The sequence below is a fragment of the Amphiura filiformis genome, unplaced genomic scaffold (assembly GCF_039555335.1).
Source record: "Amphiura filiformis unplaced genomic scaffold, Afil_fr2py scaffold_66, whole genome shotgun sequence".
NCBI lineage: Eukaryota > Metazoa > Echinodermata > Ophiuroidea > Amphilepidida > Amphiuridae > Amphiura > Amphiura filiformis.
The window spans coordinates 146,254-161,576 of NW_027305530.1; the positions used below are offsets into that span (position 1 = coordinate 146,254).

Below are 15,323 nucleotides of genomic sequence, written 5' to 3' on the forward strand. Positions count from 1 at the left end.
ATCATCCGCCCAGCAAACCGCACGAATGAAGCTACGTTCAACCAAAAGCTTACATTAACCTTAAATAAACTTACCTTTTAGAGTTACTATTATTTTTGTCAGGACAAAAACATTGCCAAAAATGTCCGGCCATTGTTTAGTCCAGCAGCTGCAGACAAATCGAGGCGCGGAAAGGAATGTAAACTCTGAGCGATCCAATAATTCCATTCGCGCAACAGCCCCGCCATATAGAACTTGACCTACTAATTGAAATACAAGTGAGTCAATGTATTATTGACTCACTTGTATTTTAATTACAACTAGTTTTCTTGACGATTTAGTTAATTAAGCATAGCGTTTGAGCCAGAATTAGTAAAGAAACCAAGTATTTTTTTTCTGATAGCCAAGGCTGTTACTGATTCCACTGCAACACATTAATTGTTGGAATGATCTCTTTTATTTTTTCTGAGAAGCGAAATTGCAAGTATATAATTTTTATTGTTACAGTCTAGTCTGTATACATTTTAGGGACCGATCATTATTTACGGCAAGGGGAGAATGGGCGTTTTGGAAAAAATATCGACAAAAATTTCGCGTTCCCCCTCGCGTCCGCTCAAAATTTTCGCGTTCCCCCTTGTTTTCCAATTTTCTCCATTTAAAATTTAACAATCCCCCCTCCTGGTTCAACTAAAAATTTCAGGTTCCCCCCTAAAGACCCCAAAATTTTTTTCGTGTTCCCCCCTAACGATCGCTCCCTTTAATATCGGAACTCATTACCATTGCACATCGTAAAATTTAGTGTAATGCGCCCTTGTATTTATATACCAGCGCATATCAGACCTGATCAGACCGATAGGCGATAAGCTTATGAAGTTAAAATGCCGTCTCAAAAGTTGACGAATAGTTACATTCATGTTCCTAAAAGGAGCCCTTCATAGGGTTGACAGTAGGACAACAACTGTATAAAATGTCGGAGAAGTATCCTGACAAAGAAATGTTTGTCTTCTACGTGGATAACGAAAGATTTACATTCAAGCAAATGAAAGCAAAGGTAAGCCTGTTTAATACTAGTCTTGATTTGCACTTCCCAAGTTTGATTACTAGTACGTATTATTGTTAGCGTTGGTGGTTATGTATAATGTTCGAGCATATTGCTGATGGATATAGCCTATAATATATCATTTCGAACCCGCATGTATAGGTCCCGGTATAGGTCTATATAGTTTAATTATTATATTACTAAACATTATACCTCGGTATTTTACGACATATTATATAGACATGCCCTACATACACAACTGTATAGTAGGACTACTGTGTATACACGCTGTAAAAATAGCACAGTACACAAGGTTAAATTTGCTATATATATAGCAGTATAGCAGTTCACCATTCAGCTGACCATTCACAATCAGGGCACGGGGCACAATCAGTAAATGCACACGATTTTCACCTTATCTATTTGCACGCATTATTATAGAAACGGTTTTGCTACAAAATACATTGGGGGAGGTAGTGTAAAACGTAATTATGTTAAATCGGGCAGGGAATTTTAAAAATATAGCACTAATTTTTGTTGTTGTTGTTTTGTAATTTAAAAAAATATCATACTGTTTTGTCAAAGGAAACAGAGCTAAATCCTAATCCTAAGTGACATTTTAATATTCAGCCATTTTTTTAAGAAAGGGCCAAAACTGTTTTTGTATGATTTGACAATCAAGCCCATGCAATGACTTTTACAAAGTTTATGCATTCTATTTTTTGGAAAACTCATTTTTTTAAACTCCTATAGAACCGATTATCAAAAATAAAATTAAAATAAAATTATACCCAATTACCCAATAATAGGCCTTAGCCCTATTTTGAATGCATAGACTTGTGCCAAGTCTTTGTACCAATCCTATATTTAATATTTAGGGACCGTTCACAAACACTTGTAAGGGGGGTGCCTGATGCAAAAAAATTCATCGCGAAAATTGTTCGCCTCCCCCCCCCCCACCTTTACAGACCTCATTGAAAATTATGGGTCAACCCCATAGAAAAGCATATAAACTGTGGTCATTTTTTTTCAGGGCCCCCTTAGGAGGGTCAACAAATTTCAGCCCCCCCTTTTGCATCAGCCCCCCCAACAAGTGTTTGTGAACGGTCCCATAGTCATGTTTGACTCCCTTCTCGGGCGCTTGCCGTATATACAAAATCATAACAACAAAGGTTCCGCCGAATTACTACGGCACTACTTTTGCTATACCAAACGTAACATCTGTTTCACTTTTGCTATACCAAACGTAACATCTGTTTCGTGTTCATTTCAGAGCCAGAAATTTGCTGCCTCCCTTGTTTCTAAGGGCCTCAAGAAAGGAGACACGATAGCAATTTTAGGTGCCAATCATTCGGAATGGATAGTTGCCTTGTATGCCTCCATACAGCTTGGAATTTTACTGGTCAGTACGTACAGCGTGTCCCAAAAGTAACTTAACATTGTGAATTGGCCATATCTCAAATATTTCCTACTTCATACCAAAATGGAGAACATATTCATATAGATTGATCTTTTAGAATTATTCTGATACCAAAAAGAGCATTATTGATGACCCTTTGACCTTACTGTGCGACTGTACATATGTGTGTATCAAACCCACAAAAGCAAGCTCATGTGTTCTTTGTTCAAGAACATGAATGATGTGCTTCCCTGAACAATAGAGTTGGTTCACTCACTGCGCACGCTACATTTAGGTATGAACATTCATGGATTACATGGCTTAGCGTAAGCGTGACTGCTGTTTTAGATTATAATTAGGATATATTGACAATATTAAACTTTACTTTAAAACAGTTGAAGTGAAGATGAATTTCCTATAGATCAACGGATTCAGGTCGTATGGTTCTTTGCCGAGACAAAGTCGGACAAACTCACTGAAGCAATGTTTAAGGAACAGTTTAATGTAAATTATGCACTACCCAGTCGAAATACAATCCAGCAACTAGTGCTGAAATTCCTATCAACTGGATCTGTTCATGATCTACTTCGGGCAGGACGTGGAAGAACAGGAAGATCGGCTACAAACATTGATGTCATACGAAGAGCGGTGGCGAAAAGCCCAAGGCGATCAGTACGTCGACTTTCAGAACAACGTACCCCGTACAACTGTTCATCGAATCCTCAGAAAAGATCTTAAGCAGTTTCCATAAAGATTACGCATTGAAAACAAACAAACAAACAAACAATCAAACAAACACAGCCAGATTAAACAAAACAGATTTTAAAATGATAACACGTTATATCGTGTTCACGTCTCAAATGACGAGACTTATTTTGCGTTTATAAAAGTGGGTTTAACGGTACGGTAGATATCCATTAATTTCATGCCAAAGGGTCATGACCACATAGGCATGTTTGGTATCATAACATTTCTAAAAGAATTATCTACATACTGTGCAATTTTTGTAACAACACTATTAACCCAACGCAAGTTATGGCAGATTCACAATGTTAAGGGACTTTTGGGACACCCGGTATTATAAGGTTATATTGAACAAAAAAAATGCTGAGAGTAAATGTTTTCATAATTGACGGAGTAAATATTTTCATAATTGACGTCAACAAAAATTGTTTAACCGTGTACATAGAGCCAAACTATACATGTAGATCACAGTCAGTTACCAAAAGAGCAGGATGTTAGCTTGGCTGTGACCTTTACCCTTTAGTTTGTCCTGTCTTGATATTGACACCCTAAAAACTAACATAATGTGACGCGCCAATCCGACTTGGGGTGTGTGTGTGTGGGGGGGGGGGGAATCGGCTTCAATTGTCAAAAAGTGGATGAAAAGAACAAAAACCGGGTAATTGTGCCCACAGGGGGAGGGACACGTCCCCCTCCCCCTGGAATTGACGCCAATGATGTGACGCGAATGTTACCATCCATATATCCGGGAGGATGATCTTGGTATTTGTATAAACTGCATCTCTGTAAAAACACATTATATGAAACTAGTAGTAATTGTGTAGTATGTTTCCCTACAGGTGCCTTTGAGGCTGGAGTTCCCACATTCAACAATCGTAGCCATCATGAACAAGGTATTTCCCATCGCATTCATAAGTCAATTATATTTAATCCTAAGCATTGAGCATTTGCTTTTGTTTACATTTTAGCTGGAAATTGTTCAGATTATACCTCGAGTCATGTTGTAATGGGACTAAGTAATATTCTCGTATGTTTGGATGTTCCTTCAATCAATTTGTGTGTTTGTGTGTTTTTCTTGTTTATTGTCTATTCATTGCAAATGGCAATATTGTTAAAAACACATTTCAAAACCTGGTTGCCATTTCAGTTGCAGTGTAAGGCGATAATTCTGACACGATCTCCTGATGAACTGTTGGACAGGGCTTGCGAGTATTTTCCAGAAATGAAAAGTAGCCCGGCTGAACAATTAAAATCAGATTGGTAAGATGAGCATAAGCAGATTGGAATATTTAAACGATAACGCTATATAAAAATGTTAAAATAATAAATTAATCATGTATTTGAATTATAAGAAGGCATAGGCATGTGTGCATGTGCATAAACGTTTCAAGAAAGGCGTGCGTCTAATTCGCAAATTACCCGATTTCTTTTCCGTGATTTTCTGCCTGAATTCCTATCTGTCTTTTTGTGTTTTTTCTTTCTTTCTTTCTTTCTTTTCTTTCTTTCTTTCTTTCTTTCTTTCTTTCTTTCTTTCTTTTTCTTTCTTTTTCTTTCTTTCTTTTTTCTTTCTTTCTTTCTTTCTTTTTTTTTTTTTTCTTTTTTTTTTTTTTTTTTTCTTTCTTTCTTTCTTTCTTATTATAGAATTTTAACATGTTTTACATATTCTTTCTTGCCAAAGCTGTCCACATTTACAGTTCCTGGTTCTGTGTAGTAAATCAGCAAAAAAGCTATCCAGCAAAACGTAAGTTTGAAATTAAATTTCCAGTTCTTAATGCAATTACATTGTATTATTTATAACATTTTAATATTATTATTTATGACATTTTAATATTCATATATTGTTTAGGGGTGTTTACAGTTACGACGACTTCATGACACTTGGTAACGAGACTGATATTAGCAAGGTGGAGGAAATCTGCAAGTCTCTGGATATTGACGATCCATGTTGTATATATTTTACATCTGTAAGTCAGAAAGCAGTTGGCATTATTTTTTAAATACCCTGCGAAACTATCCCGAGATTGAATTCAGACAATCAGAATCGCCGATACACGCATTAGGCGCTAATATTGCGATTTCATTTCATTTTGCAACAGTTGTTCGGCTCATAGATTAAAAGGACGTAATATCTAATAGCAAAGGCTACCATTTTTGAAAACTAACACAGCTTTAATTGTTTTCAGTAATCTTACAATGTTACCATAGGACAACATTGAAAACACGACATTTAAAAACCATGATAACAAGATAGATAAACAATATCACCATATTCAACCAATCAATTAGAATTGAGTGTATGTATACTGTTCCATGTGCAATGAACAATAATGTACTGTTTCTGATTGATTGATTGATTGATCGATCGATCGATCGATTGATTGATTGATTGATTGATTGATTGATTGATTGATTGATTGATTGATTGATTGATTGATTGATTGATTGATCGATCGATTATTTGTACAGGGTAGTACAGGGATGCCTAAGCCAGCAGTGCATTCACATCATTCCATTCTCAATAACGCAATGACGGGAGCTTTCTTCCGGATGGGAGTGGACAACTTCAACTGTAATTGGGTAATGATAAAACATTCTTTTTAAACATTTGTATGGAGATTTCTTTATACAAGATTCAAATCAAATTAATTACATTATATCTTTAATAATAACATCATTGTAATTAAATCCCTGATAAACTCCCGAGGGATTTTTTATTTTTTTAATTTACATGATTTATGTATTCATCGGGGAGAGAGACATTCGATAATTATATTGATGACAACGACGATGCATAATGTTAGCATTATATCTTTAGCGGCGTAATCTACAACGCTGTAGATTATTTCATTCATACATTATATTGTGCTAGCCATCTGAAAACTGTTAAAATAGATTCCCGAAACACAAATTGTTATTGTTTTTAGGAATCACTTCGGTATATGGTTGGCGTCACCTTATCAGGCACCGGTACTGTTTGGGGAACATATCTTCCTATAGCCAGAGGTTGCACAACCATTGTTTTATACCCAGCATTCAATGCTGGCATTATGGCTGAGGCACTTCAGAATGAAAGGTAATTGCTTATAGGAGAGAGTGGGCCCATTACTTTTTTCCAAACATTTATGTGCGTCCTTCTGCATACATATATATATATAATGATAATCACGAATATACCTACAAGAGAAGCCACGTAGTACCTTCAAAAGTAAAACGTTCCGCGATGTTGTGATTAACAGCGTAGTTGAATTCGACAGGCTTCCATCCCAGAAGTATGTTTTGATTCTAAAAGTTCAAAATTATAATGTGCATCCCAAGACAACTTAAGAAAAGGACTAGCGGGAATTGGACCTCGCCCATTGATCGAATTTGTTTGATATGTGTATAGACGGAGCCCGCAGTTGATAATTACACCCTAACCTTTAACTTAGGATGTTTAAACACAAGTTATAAGTTTATTAGAGTGTGTATATATTATCAACCCTAACATTGCCCCCCTGCTTTTTTGCCATCGGAAGTTAAATAACAAACGAAAAAAGAGGGAGGATGAACAAAGAAGTCACTTTGCACCCTCGGGATTCAACCCCGCATGCCAAGCACAGGATCACCGACCAGTAGCCACACGGGTTACGCTGCCCCGGACAGCGATTCCGTGAGCATATAGCACATGATCGCAAACCCTGGGATTCACACATGCGCAGTGGTTTTCATCGTGGTATTTTGTGTTTTTTATCGTTGATCAACATTGTTATTTGTTAATTCTTCTAGGGTTTCCATCGGCACTGTATTAATTCACCAAGCCTATGATCTCCTCAATCTACCGAATATCGATTCATATGACTTTTCAAACCTAAAACTAAGTAAGATGTGTAGTTTCCTATAATGCAAATTGTAATACAATAAAAAAAATAATCAAATCTAAAATATCAAATGTATCAGGCTCCAAATGATAGAAATCCCCCTTTGCAGAAGAGAAAAGGGTTTATATTTTATCAAATTGAAAGTTATTGCTATAGGCCTATCACAACATAGGGCATGAGATGTCGTGTACACCCATGTGTACACTTGTGCCCATGTTTTATCAAATTTCAGCATATCAAATAAACAAACAGTAACACTGCTTTTTTATTTATTTTAGTGGGCATGGGCGGTAGTATTATTCCAAATGAACTGCGACAAAAAATGAAGAAACTAGTCCAGTATACAACGGTGAGTAAAAATAATTTACGGTACATCCGTATCGTCGTGTGATTTGTCCATAATGATGAATAACAGATTACTATAAATCCAGCAAACACAAAAATATTCTTAAAACGTTATAAACGTATTATAAACATGTTTTAGTGTTATTCAACGTTTTAACAATATCTTATCTCCTCAATCTACCGGATATCGATTCATAGGACTTTTCAAACTTAAAACTATGTAAGATGTGTAGTTTCTGATAATGCAAATTGTAATACAATAAAAAGAAACGTTATTCAACGTTTTCACGATATTTTACTGCCGGCTTATATAAAGGTCATATGCTATTGGAAAATAACCCTGGAGAATAACTGGAAGTGATTTACGCGATTCGCCGAACGCGAGTAACCGAAATGACTGTAAACAAAAGGTAATTAATGTTGCCCTCTTTAGACAGACTAAGAGACAGACAGAATACGATAGAGATGGTTCATAATTCGATGCGATTTTGGCAATATAACGCAATCACTTCACAACGTAATGAATATTAAGCTAATTGGATCTCGGTATACAAAATGTAATTTCATGCACATGTACGCATGACCCGACCTTGCTGACATAGGCCTACTCGTAAGTGATGATACTAATCTAACTGTCTGTTGCTCCATATTGTATTTGTCTGTTTTAAGTGTCAAATTCTAAATTATGAACGGTTTTTTAATATATATTTACACATAAAGAACTGCTATGGTATGACTGAAATCTTAATGACTCACATGGGTGATCCTGTAGACCCACCGGACAAATTAGCAGGTGCAGCTACTTATACTATAGACGGTCTTGAGGTGAGTAAATGGATGAAAATAAAATATTCATCGGATAGCAACGTCAGGTCCCACAAAAATTACTGTTCAAATGTTGCTATCCGATTACTTAAAGGGGGTAACCCTATTGGTTTTGGATATGGATTGTCTTTAAAATTACATAATAATAACAAATATCGCCCCCTTTATGCTGCTTTGTGAAAAAACGAGAGTATTTTCAGCGTAAATGTGAATAAATAGCCAAATTTGCAATCCAATACCTTGGTATACGTGAATTGCTTTCTGGGCAGGCAAGCAACAACAACAATTCCCGTTCGTATGACGAATGCTGACATGCTGTACAATGCCCGGCCCGTATTGAACGGACAATATTTGGGTTTTGTCCGTTTCAGAAAAAAAGGAAACAAAATATATTTCCCCTTGCAATATGTACATTTCAAATGAATATAACAAAGTTTGGGTTAAAAACGGAGAGGAAAAAGAACCCTTCCGATACCGGGTTTTGAACCGCGTACCTCTTGGGTAAAGCATAACGCGCTAACCAATTGAGCTATTCTGCCCACTACGTCCATCGCGGAATTTTTATAACTAAATACGGCGCAACGTCTCCTCAGCAGTTAGTTAATGTGTATGACGCGAAACCAAAGTAATTGTTGAGGAGACTGATGATTCGCAATTAATTCCCTGCCCAGAAATCCGAAGTAATTTTTATTATTTACAAAATGGTAGCCTGTAAAAACCGCTGTGTTTCATGATTTCTCCGGAAATACATCGACTTGGCGCGTCAAATTTCAGGATAGTAATGAGAAAAATAGTATCTATTATGTGATACCAAAACCTTATCAACAATGAAAAAAATCGGGGGGATGATGCTGTCGATCGGGTTACGGACCTTTAAGGATTTTTTTTTTAATTTTATACTTAAAAACCATACTAGCCGGCTACTTTTGTTTATTACCCTGAAAACGAAGGCACTTTTCCTAGTATAAATTATTATTTTGGTTTTGTTTTCATTTTGTTTGGCTAGCAATCATCACCAATTACTTAGTACTGTTAAACTAAATAATTATACTAAGTAAGTTTGGGTACATCTTTTACCAGTTCTATAGTATTTAATATAATTATACATTAACTAGTGCTGTTCATAGTGAATCAATTTACGTCATATAATATTCACCAAATTGAATGTCCTGTGCCATATACTGAGGTCAAAACCAGGTGGTGAATGGCGTGCATTCTCTAAATTCAGTAAATTTCCATCGTCAACCGTGTAATTGAATGGGATTATTTTGAAATTTTAAAACGCTTGAAATATCACAAACAAATAGGCCTATGTTAATAAATAATATAAATACAAGCTAAGCCGTTGGGGTTCGATAATGAACCCCACAAAACTAACCGAGTATATGGAAAATGCCATACGGCCGTGCTCTATCATGCCACTCGCCGCCTGGTCAAAACTGAAAAGCATGGTGCTATATGTACCACTTCCGGGAATACCGTACTACATGTATTTATCCTCGACTATTTATAGTGCGCCAATACCATCTTACCCGGATATCGATATACAGAACATCCCGGATACGGCTGGTGATTATAGTTGAGGGTTTTGCGGACAATTTCTGACCGCACATAATTTAAACGGCAAAGTATCGCACATACTAAGATATCTTGAAGACGTACCTTTTCAAGTTTTCAGTTTCGCTTTCTTTATTGTTCTGAAGGAGAATATCAAGATAATTAGCATTTGATAATGCTATTTGAAGGTGGAAAAATCTGCCGTAGTCGAAATATTCTGAATAGGTATATCATATCTATTATTACGTAAAATCACCTAATCTATACCTATACTAAATTTCCAATTATGGTAGGCACCAGTGAAATTGTCTTTATTGGTAAAAACACGTGTTGATGTGTTCTTACATTTATGTATACAGACGAAGATTGTTGATGACAATGGAATTATTGTACCTGTGAAACAGTTGGAGAAATTCTTGTCCGGGGTTATTCTGCTTTTAAATATTACTTGGCTGATGATTTGCAAACAAAGGAAATAAAAGATATCAATGGGTGGATACATACTGGGTGAGTCAAAGATATTCTAGAAATCTCTTCCAGGTGCTGTTTTCCAGCGGGCTTAATGTAGGTCTTCTAATTTCCATATGACCACCAGACCGGAATGGTGGGGGGGGGGGCTTTGTAACTTTTGTATTGGTTGGGAAGTCATTGGAAAATATTTCGCAAAATTTGCTCAAAAATAGTAAAATATTGGTACTTTTTTGAAAATATTTTTCATATAGTTAATAATATCAGTCGCCACAATTTAACACCTTATGCCTACCATACTGACTAAAACACTCTTATCTTTGACAATAACAATAAAACGGATTTTCAAAATATATGTATATTTTAATGTGTATGACTCGTGAATATGTTAAATCTCTTGATTCTATGTTTAATTTCTCAATTTTCAATTTTAGCGATTTAGGTGTGATGGATGAAGCAGGCTTTCTTACGATGAGAGGGAGGAAAAAGGTGGGTAGGTCATTGTCTTAAAGAAAAAGATAAGAGGTGATCATACAATACCTTGAAACGTATGCACATCATTTGACACATACAGGTGTATGTGATACCAGATCGGTACCAGTGAAATGCATGTCACAACATTTCCATCCTTTATTGGTCTATTCTGATTAAAATCCAAACACCCCTATGAAAGACTACCGTATATAGATTTCAAATGGAGTCGCCCATATTCATGTTATCCTATTTGAAATTCATACTTCCTGTTTATAGAGATTTATAGGTCATGCCTTCCACAGTGGTGTATAATTTCAACTGGAATATCACAAATCTCTTAGATACGAAAAATCGGTTCAACAATGTTATTTTTGTAATATTATTTATCCTGTGTACATTGTTATTCCCTACGTAGGACACCATCCTCAAGGAAGGAGTCAACTTAATACCGGTAGAGTTAGAAGCAGTGTTGCACGAACATCCAAAAGTCCTAGCAGCAATGGTATGTACACACAGGGTGGAATATAACAGATGTAACGATATTCCGGCGGCAGCAATGTTTTGCTATAGTGTTAATCATGTTATTGGTTAGAGAATAATCAGTGTAAGATTTACGTCATTTACTGGAAAAACGTCTATACCATCGCGATCTTTGCATATTGACGAATACCTATTCGTCTGTTGGTTAAAATCATGTTACACAAGGAATATATTTAATTAGAGAACAGGGATAAATGTCACGGGTTGCAATATTTTTTAAATAAGAATCTTAAGTTCAAAGTTTCGAGCATCTCAAGTTTATTTGAGTCGGCAGAAACAAAAGGAAACAAATCCCGCCTTTCGATTTCAAATATTTCTAGATATACATTTACATCTTTGGCCTTATATTTGTGTGTATAGGTGATTGGATTGCCTGATGAAAGAGTGGGTGAAGAAATCTGTGCATGTATCAGGTAGGATTGTGTTCTGCTTGTTTATTTTAATTAATCGCACTAGCACGTTTCATGATGTTGACTTCCATGACTTTGTAGACAACGGTAATAACACAGGGACAAGGTTATATAGTGTAACAAGTGTACCATTAAAATGTTTTATTTACATTTGATTTTTTTTTCAGAGTTGATAGGATAATTCACCTACTGAGGAGGACATCAGGGAATTTTGCCGAGGAAAAGTATGTACGAAATGTCATCACGCATCAGCACACCCCCATACGCACTATAATATCCTAACCCTCTCCATCTCCCTAACCCAACCCCAACCATGATGCTAACCCTGACACTTTAAACCTTATCATAACCCTAATCCTAACCTAAAATCCCCTAAACTTGAACTTGGTATAAATTGGTTGGTAATGTACCAACGATCCTTGGAAAGAATGAGTCTGAAACTAATTTTTTTTTTAAAGAGGTCAAGTATCAGATTTTGGTGGTTTGCTGTCCCCTAAGGCAAGAAACTTGCCACGCAAGGACGTCGAGTTCGGAAACCATGCTCAACGTCAGAGCAAAGGCGCAGCGCATTTGGTTGCTGGTTTTGACAGGACGTCATACGCAAACTTGTCGTTTTTAATTCGGTCTCAGATTATAGCAGATAGCGATAGATAGGCCAATGGGTACTTTAAGAAAGAAGTACTCAATATATTTCATGAAAAATCAAGGGTTATTATCAAATGGTACTATTTCTGCTTATGGATTCGTGGTGTAGTTATGCAACTGCATTTTTTACGGATACAGATCTCTGAATGTGATTATACGTAAACGTTGGTTTATTTGTTGGTTTATTTATCTGATGTCTCTCATTCACTTAGGTCTATGCCCTATTGGTTCCAAAGTACGTTATCTTCTTCGATGAATTTCCAACGACTCCGAATGGAAAGGTAAATTTCATGTTTCTGTGTTGTTGTTGTTGTTGTTGTTGTTGTTGTTGTGGGTAGGAGTGGGTTTTTTTGTTCTTTCTTTTGGCGCGTAATTATATTGCTTTCTATAAGAATACCACTTCAATCGGGATGATGCTCGATCACATCGCTTGCTTTCTGAATGTGGACTCAATAAACAGTGGCAGAAACCAAAAAGGTCTCGTTTATTTTGTCAAATAATGTTGTTTTATGCATATCTAGTAGAACATGTAGAACAGGGTTTTCTTTTTTCGTCGCCTTATAGACTATTTTACATTTTGTTCTTCATAAATATATTATGATAAATAACCAAAATGTTTCATAAATCCTTGTTCTTTGTCTCTCTGTTTTAGTATTCACGCATTGAAGCAACACGAATTGCGAAGAAAGCGTTCAACATAATAGCCTGTTGTAAGTTAAATGCTGTTTCATTAATTTGATTTTGATTATAAAGTTAATTTGTGACACCAATATTTGTAATAAAATGATACGGGAAATGAACGATATTTAATATTTTTAAATATGTTTTTCCCCGGCTTTCACTTCTTTTAGAACGCAATCGAATAGTTCGTGTATGATGTTAATCTAAAATCCAGCTCAACAAATTCGAGCTGGGGATACAGAATGTCTTCACCGTCCGAACGGTCAAAATATACTTGAGAATATTCTTTACGATGGAAACTGGGAAGAATTTGAACTCATTCTATTAAAGTTGCTTCCTGCAACATGAGGAATTGATCGCGGCCGTAGTGTATCAACCAGTAAACCAACTCGTCCACACGATGTATTATGTTTTGACTAACAAAATACGATCTGTATAATGGTAGTCAACATTGATAGTGACTAAGAAGCAGAAGATAACCATTGTTAAAGTTTATGACAAACTTAATTCAAGGCAAAGAGCATAATGCTCAATGCATCTTTCTTACATTCCTGGCATACAGTCCGCAAAAGAATCAAAGTACCATTAGGGACAGTTGCATTTCAGAAACGATAAAGCTGCCCGAGACCAGCCTGGACTAGACGAGGGCAGCTGCCCAAAGACCTGGACGTGAAGTATTGAAGGAGCATGGCGATCGAGGGGACAATTTCACTATAATCACCACGATTAAAATAATCTGAACTCAACGTAAAGCCTGTACCAGAATAGTCCAGTCCTACGTTATTCATAACATCATAGGATGCAAAATACCAAATTATCAACTATACATTGCACACTGTCAATGATTCGTGCCCAAAGGATGCGAATGTAAAGAACGTGTCCGCTCAAAGCAATGAACCCGGTTACGAGACAAGAGAGGTATTGAGACAAGCGCAAAATATTAAGACGAGAAAATAAAACACGGAAAAATAACCCGATAATAGCAATTGAATCCGATTTACGATCATTATACTAGTAGTGGTCAAGTTTACTTTAATAATCTATTTTTAATGGAAACTTCATAGTAATGCTGTAAATTCAAAAAGATGTGGAACCCTATTTGTCTTAACCCCTCTTTATTACCCCCTATCAATGTCGGCTTATTATGCATGTTAAAAAAATATTTACACAAAATAAGGTCTAATCTTTTGAGCAGTTTTGATAATTTATCATTTCTCTATCAACAAAAAAACGTTTTTCCTAATATAACTACCATTTACACGTCATAAAATGGTTTAAAATGTTGGAAACTTGCATATTTTAACCATTTTTAGGCTACATTTTGCTCTAAGAATAGCCCAAAAATGTCCATAAACTTTTAACATAATAGTCCATATTAACTCGGATTTCTTTTTATTATATGTAGAAACACGACAGTGTATTTAAAACTGTATAAAGATGCCACATTGATGTACTCACACACTTCAAAATGTAAATCAAAATATGTTTTCATCATATTTGGATAAAATTTACATAGTTAATTAAACGCTTGTTTTTCTAAAAGCTTAAATTCCAAGCTTGTCAATGGTATCCCACTTAATACCAAGCCACTTAATGGTTTTTACCCAACCCTCCACACCACTCAAATATACCACTTTTATAAGGGGTAATAAAATAGGGTTAATAGGAAAACCGGCCTTGATTGCACCAATATTTTATCACTGTTTTCGTCAATATTCACCATACGTGGTGTGTATCGAATTGATAGCTTTTTTTAACACATTACGTATTTTACGTTTTTAAACATAACTTGCGTCAGTAAAATCAAACGAAAGAGGAAATAGATGACACAATTTGTTCAAATTGTTTTTTACTAATTTTACTATAATAGTCATAGATCGAGAAAATGAATCAACCTGAGCATATTCAGCAGCCATCGATCAGATAATTTTGACAGCAATATGCAATTACATGCGGTCAGCTTCCTTTTGTGTTGTCATAAGTGGCTTTGGCGCCTTTTTGCGTTTTGAGACGTTTTGGTAGATTCATTCAACCTGTAATGCGTGTATAAAACGTAATTAACCTTTTCTAAAGATGGCGGGCACAAAAGAGGGGCGTACTTTGAAGTGAGAAATCTTTTCTATGCTTCTCAGCTGACAAAAGATTACTCACTTCAAAGTACGCCCTCTCATTTTGTGTCCGCCATATTTCAAGGAGGTCTATTATGTGGGGGCGAAGGGTTAAATACATTGCCCTGTAGCATAGCAATCCAACGAGGTTATGCTGATCAGAATAAGTTCCAGCAAAAGTACTCCGTAGATGCAGATTCTATTCGTGCGATCGCACAAATAATGTATGTAGCTACAAGAGATGTTGCATAG

The 15,323-nt window shown here is 35.9% G+C and overlaps 1 protein-coding gene and 1 long non-coding RNA gene across 2 annotated transcripts in view; both read left to right on the forward strand.

Moving 5' to 3' along the window:
- The first annotated feature begins 823 nt into the window (after positions 1–823).
- LOC140144607 (medium-chain acyl-CoA ligase ACSF2, mitochondrial-like) overlaps positions 824–15,323 on the forward strand; it is a 34,376-nt gene continuing 19,876 nt past the window's right edge. Inside the window, exons 1-10 of the mRNA XM_072166423.1 lie at positions 824–1,030; positions 2,292–2,420; positions 4,001–4,054; positions 4,309–4,421; positions 4,840–4,902; positions 5,008–5,125; positions 5,628–5,738; positions 6,086–6,234; positions 6,927–7,018; positions 7,297–7,367. Coding sequence (XP_072022524.1) covers positions 947–1,030; positions 2,292–2,420; positions 4,001–4,054; positions 4,309–4,421; positions 4,840–4,902; positions 5,008–5,125; positions 5,628–5,738; positions 6,086–6,234; positions 6,927–7,018; positions 7,297–7,367 — 984 coding nt within the window. The 5' untranslated portion in view covers positions 824–946. The remainder of the gene's footprint in view (positions 1,031–2,291; positions 2,421–4,000; positions 4,055–4,308; positions 4,422–4,839; positions 4,903–5,007; positions 5,126–5,627; positions 5,739–6,085; positions 6,235–6,926; positions 7,019–7,296; positions 7,368–15,323) is intronic.
- Positions 11,813–12,974, forward strand: LOC140144608 (uncharacterized). Its single transcript, XR_011857915.1, has 3 exons — positions 11,813–11,861; positions 12,495–12,563; positions 12,935–12,974. It is a non-coding gene; the product is annotated as an uncharacterized lncRNA (long non-coding RNA).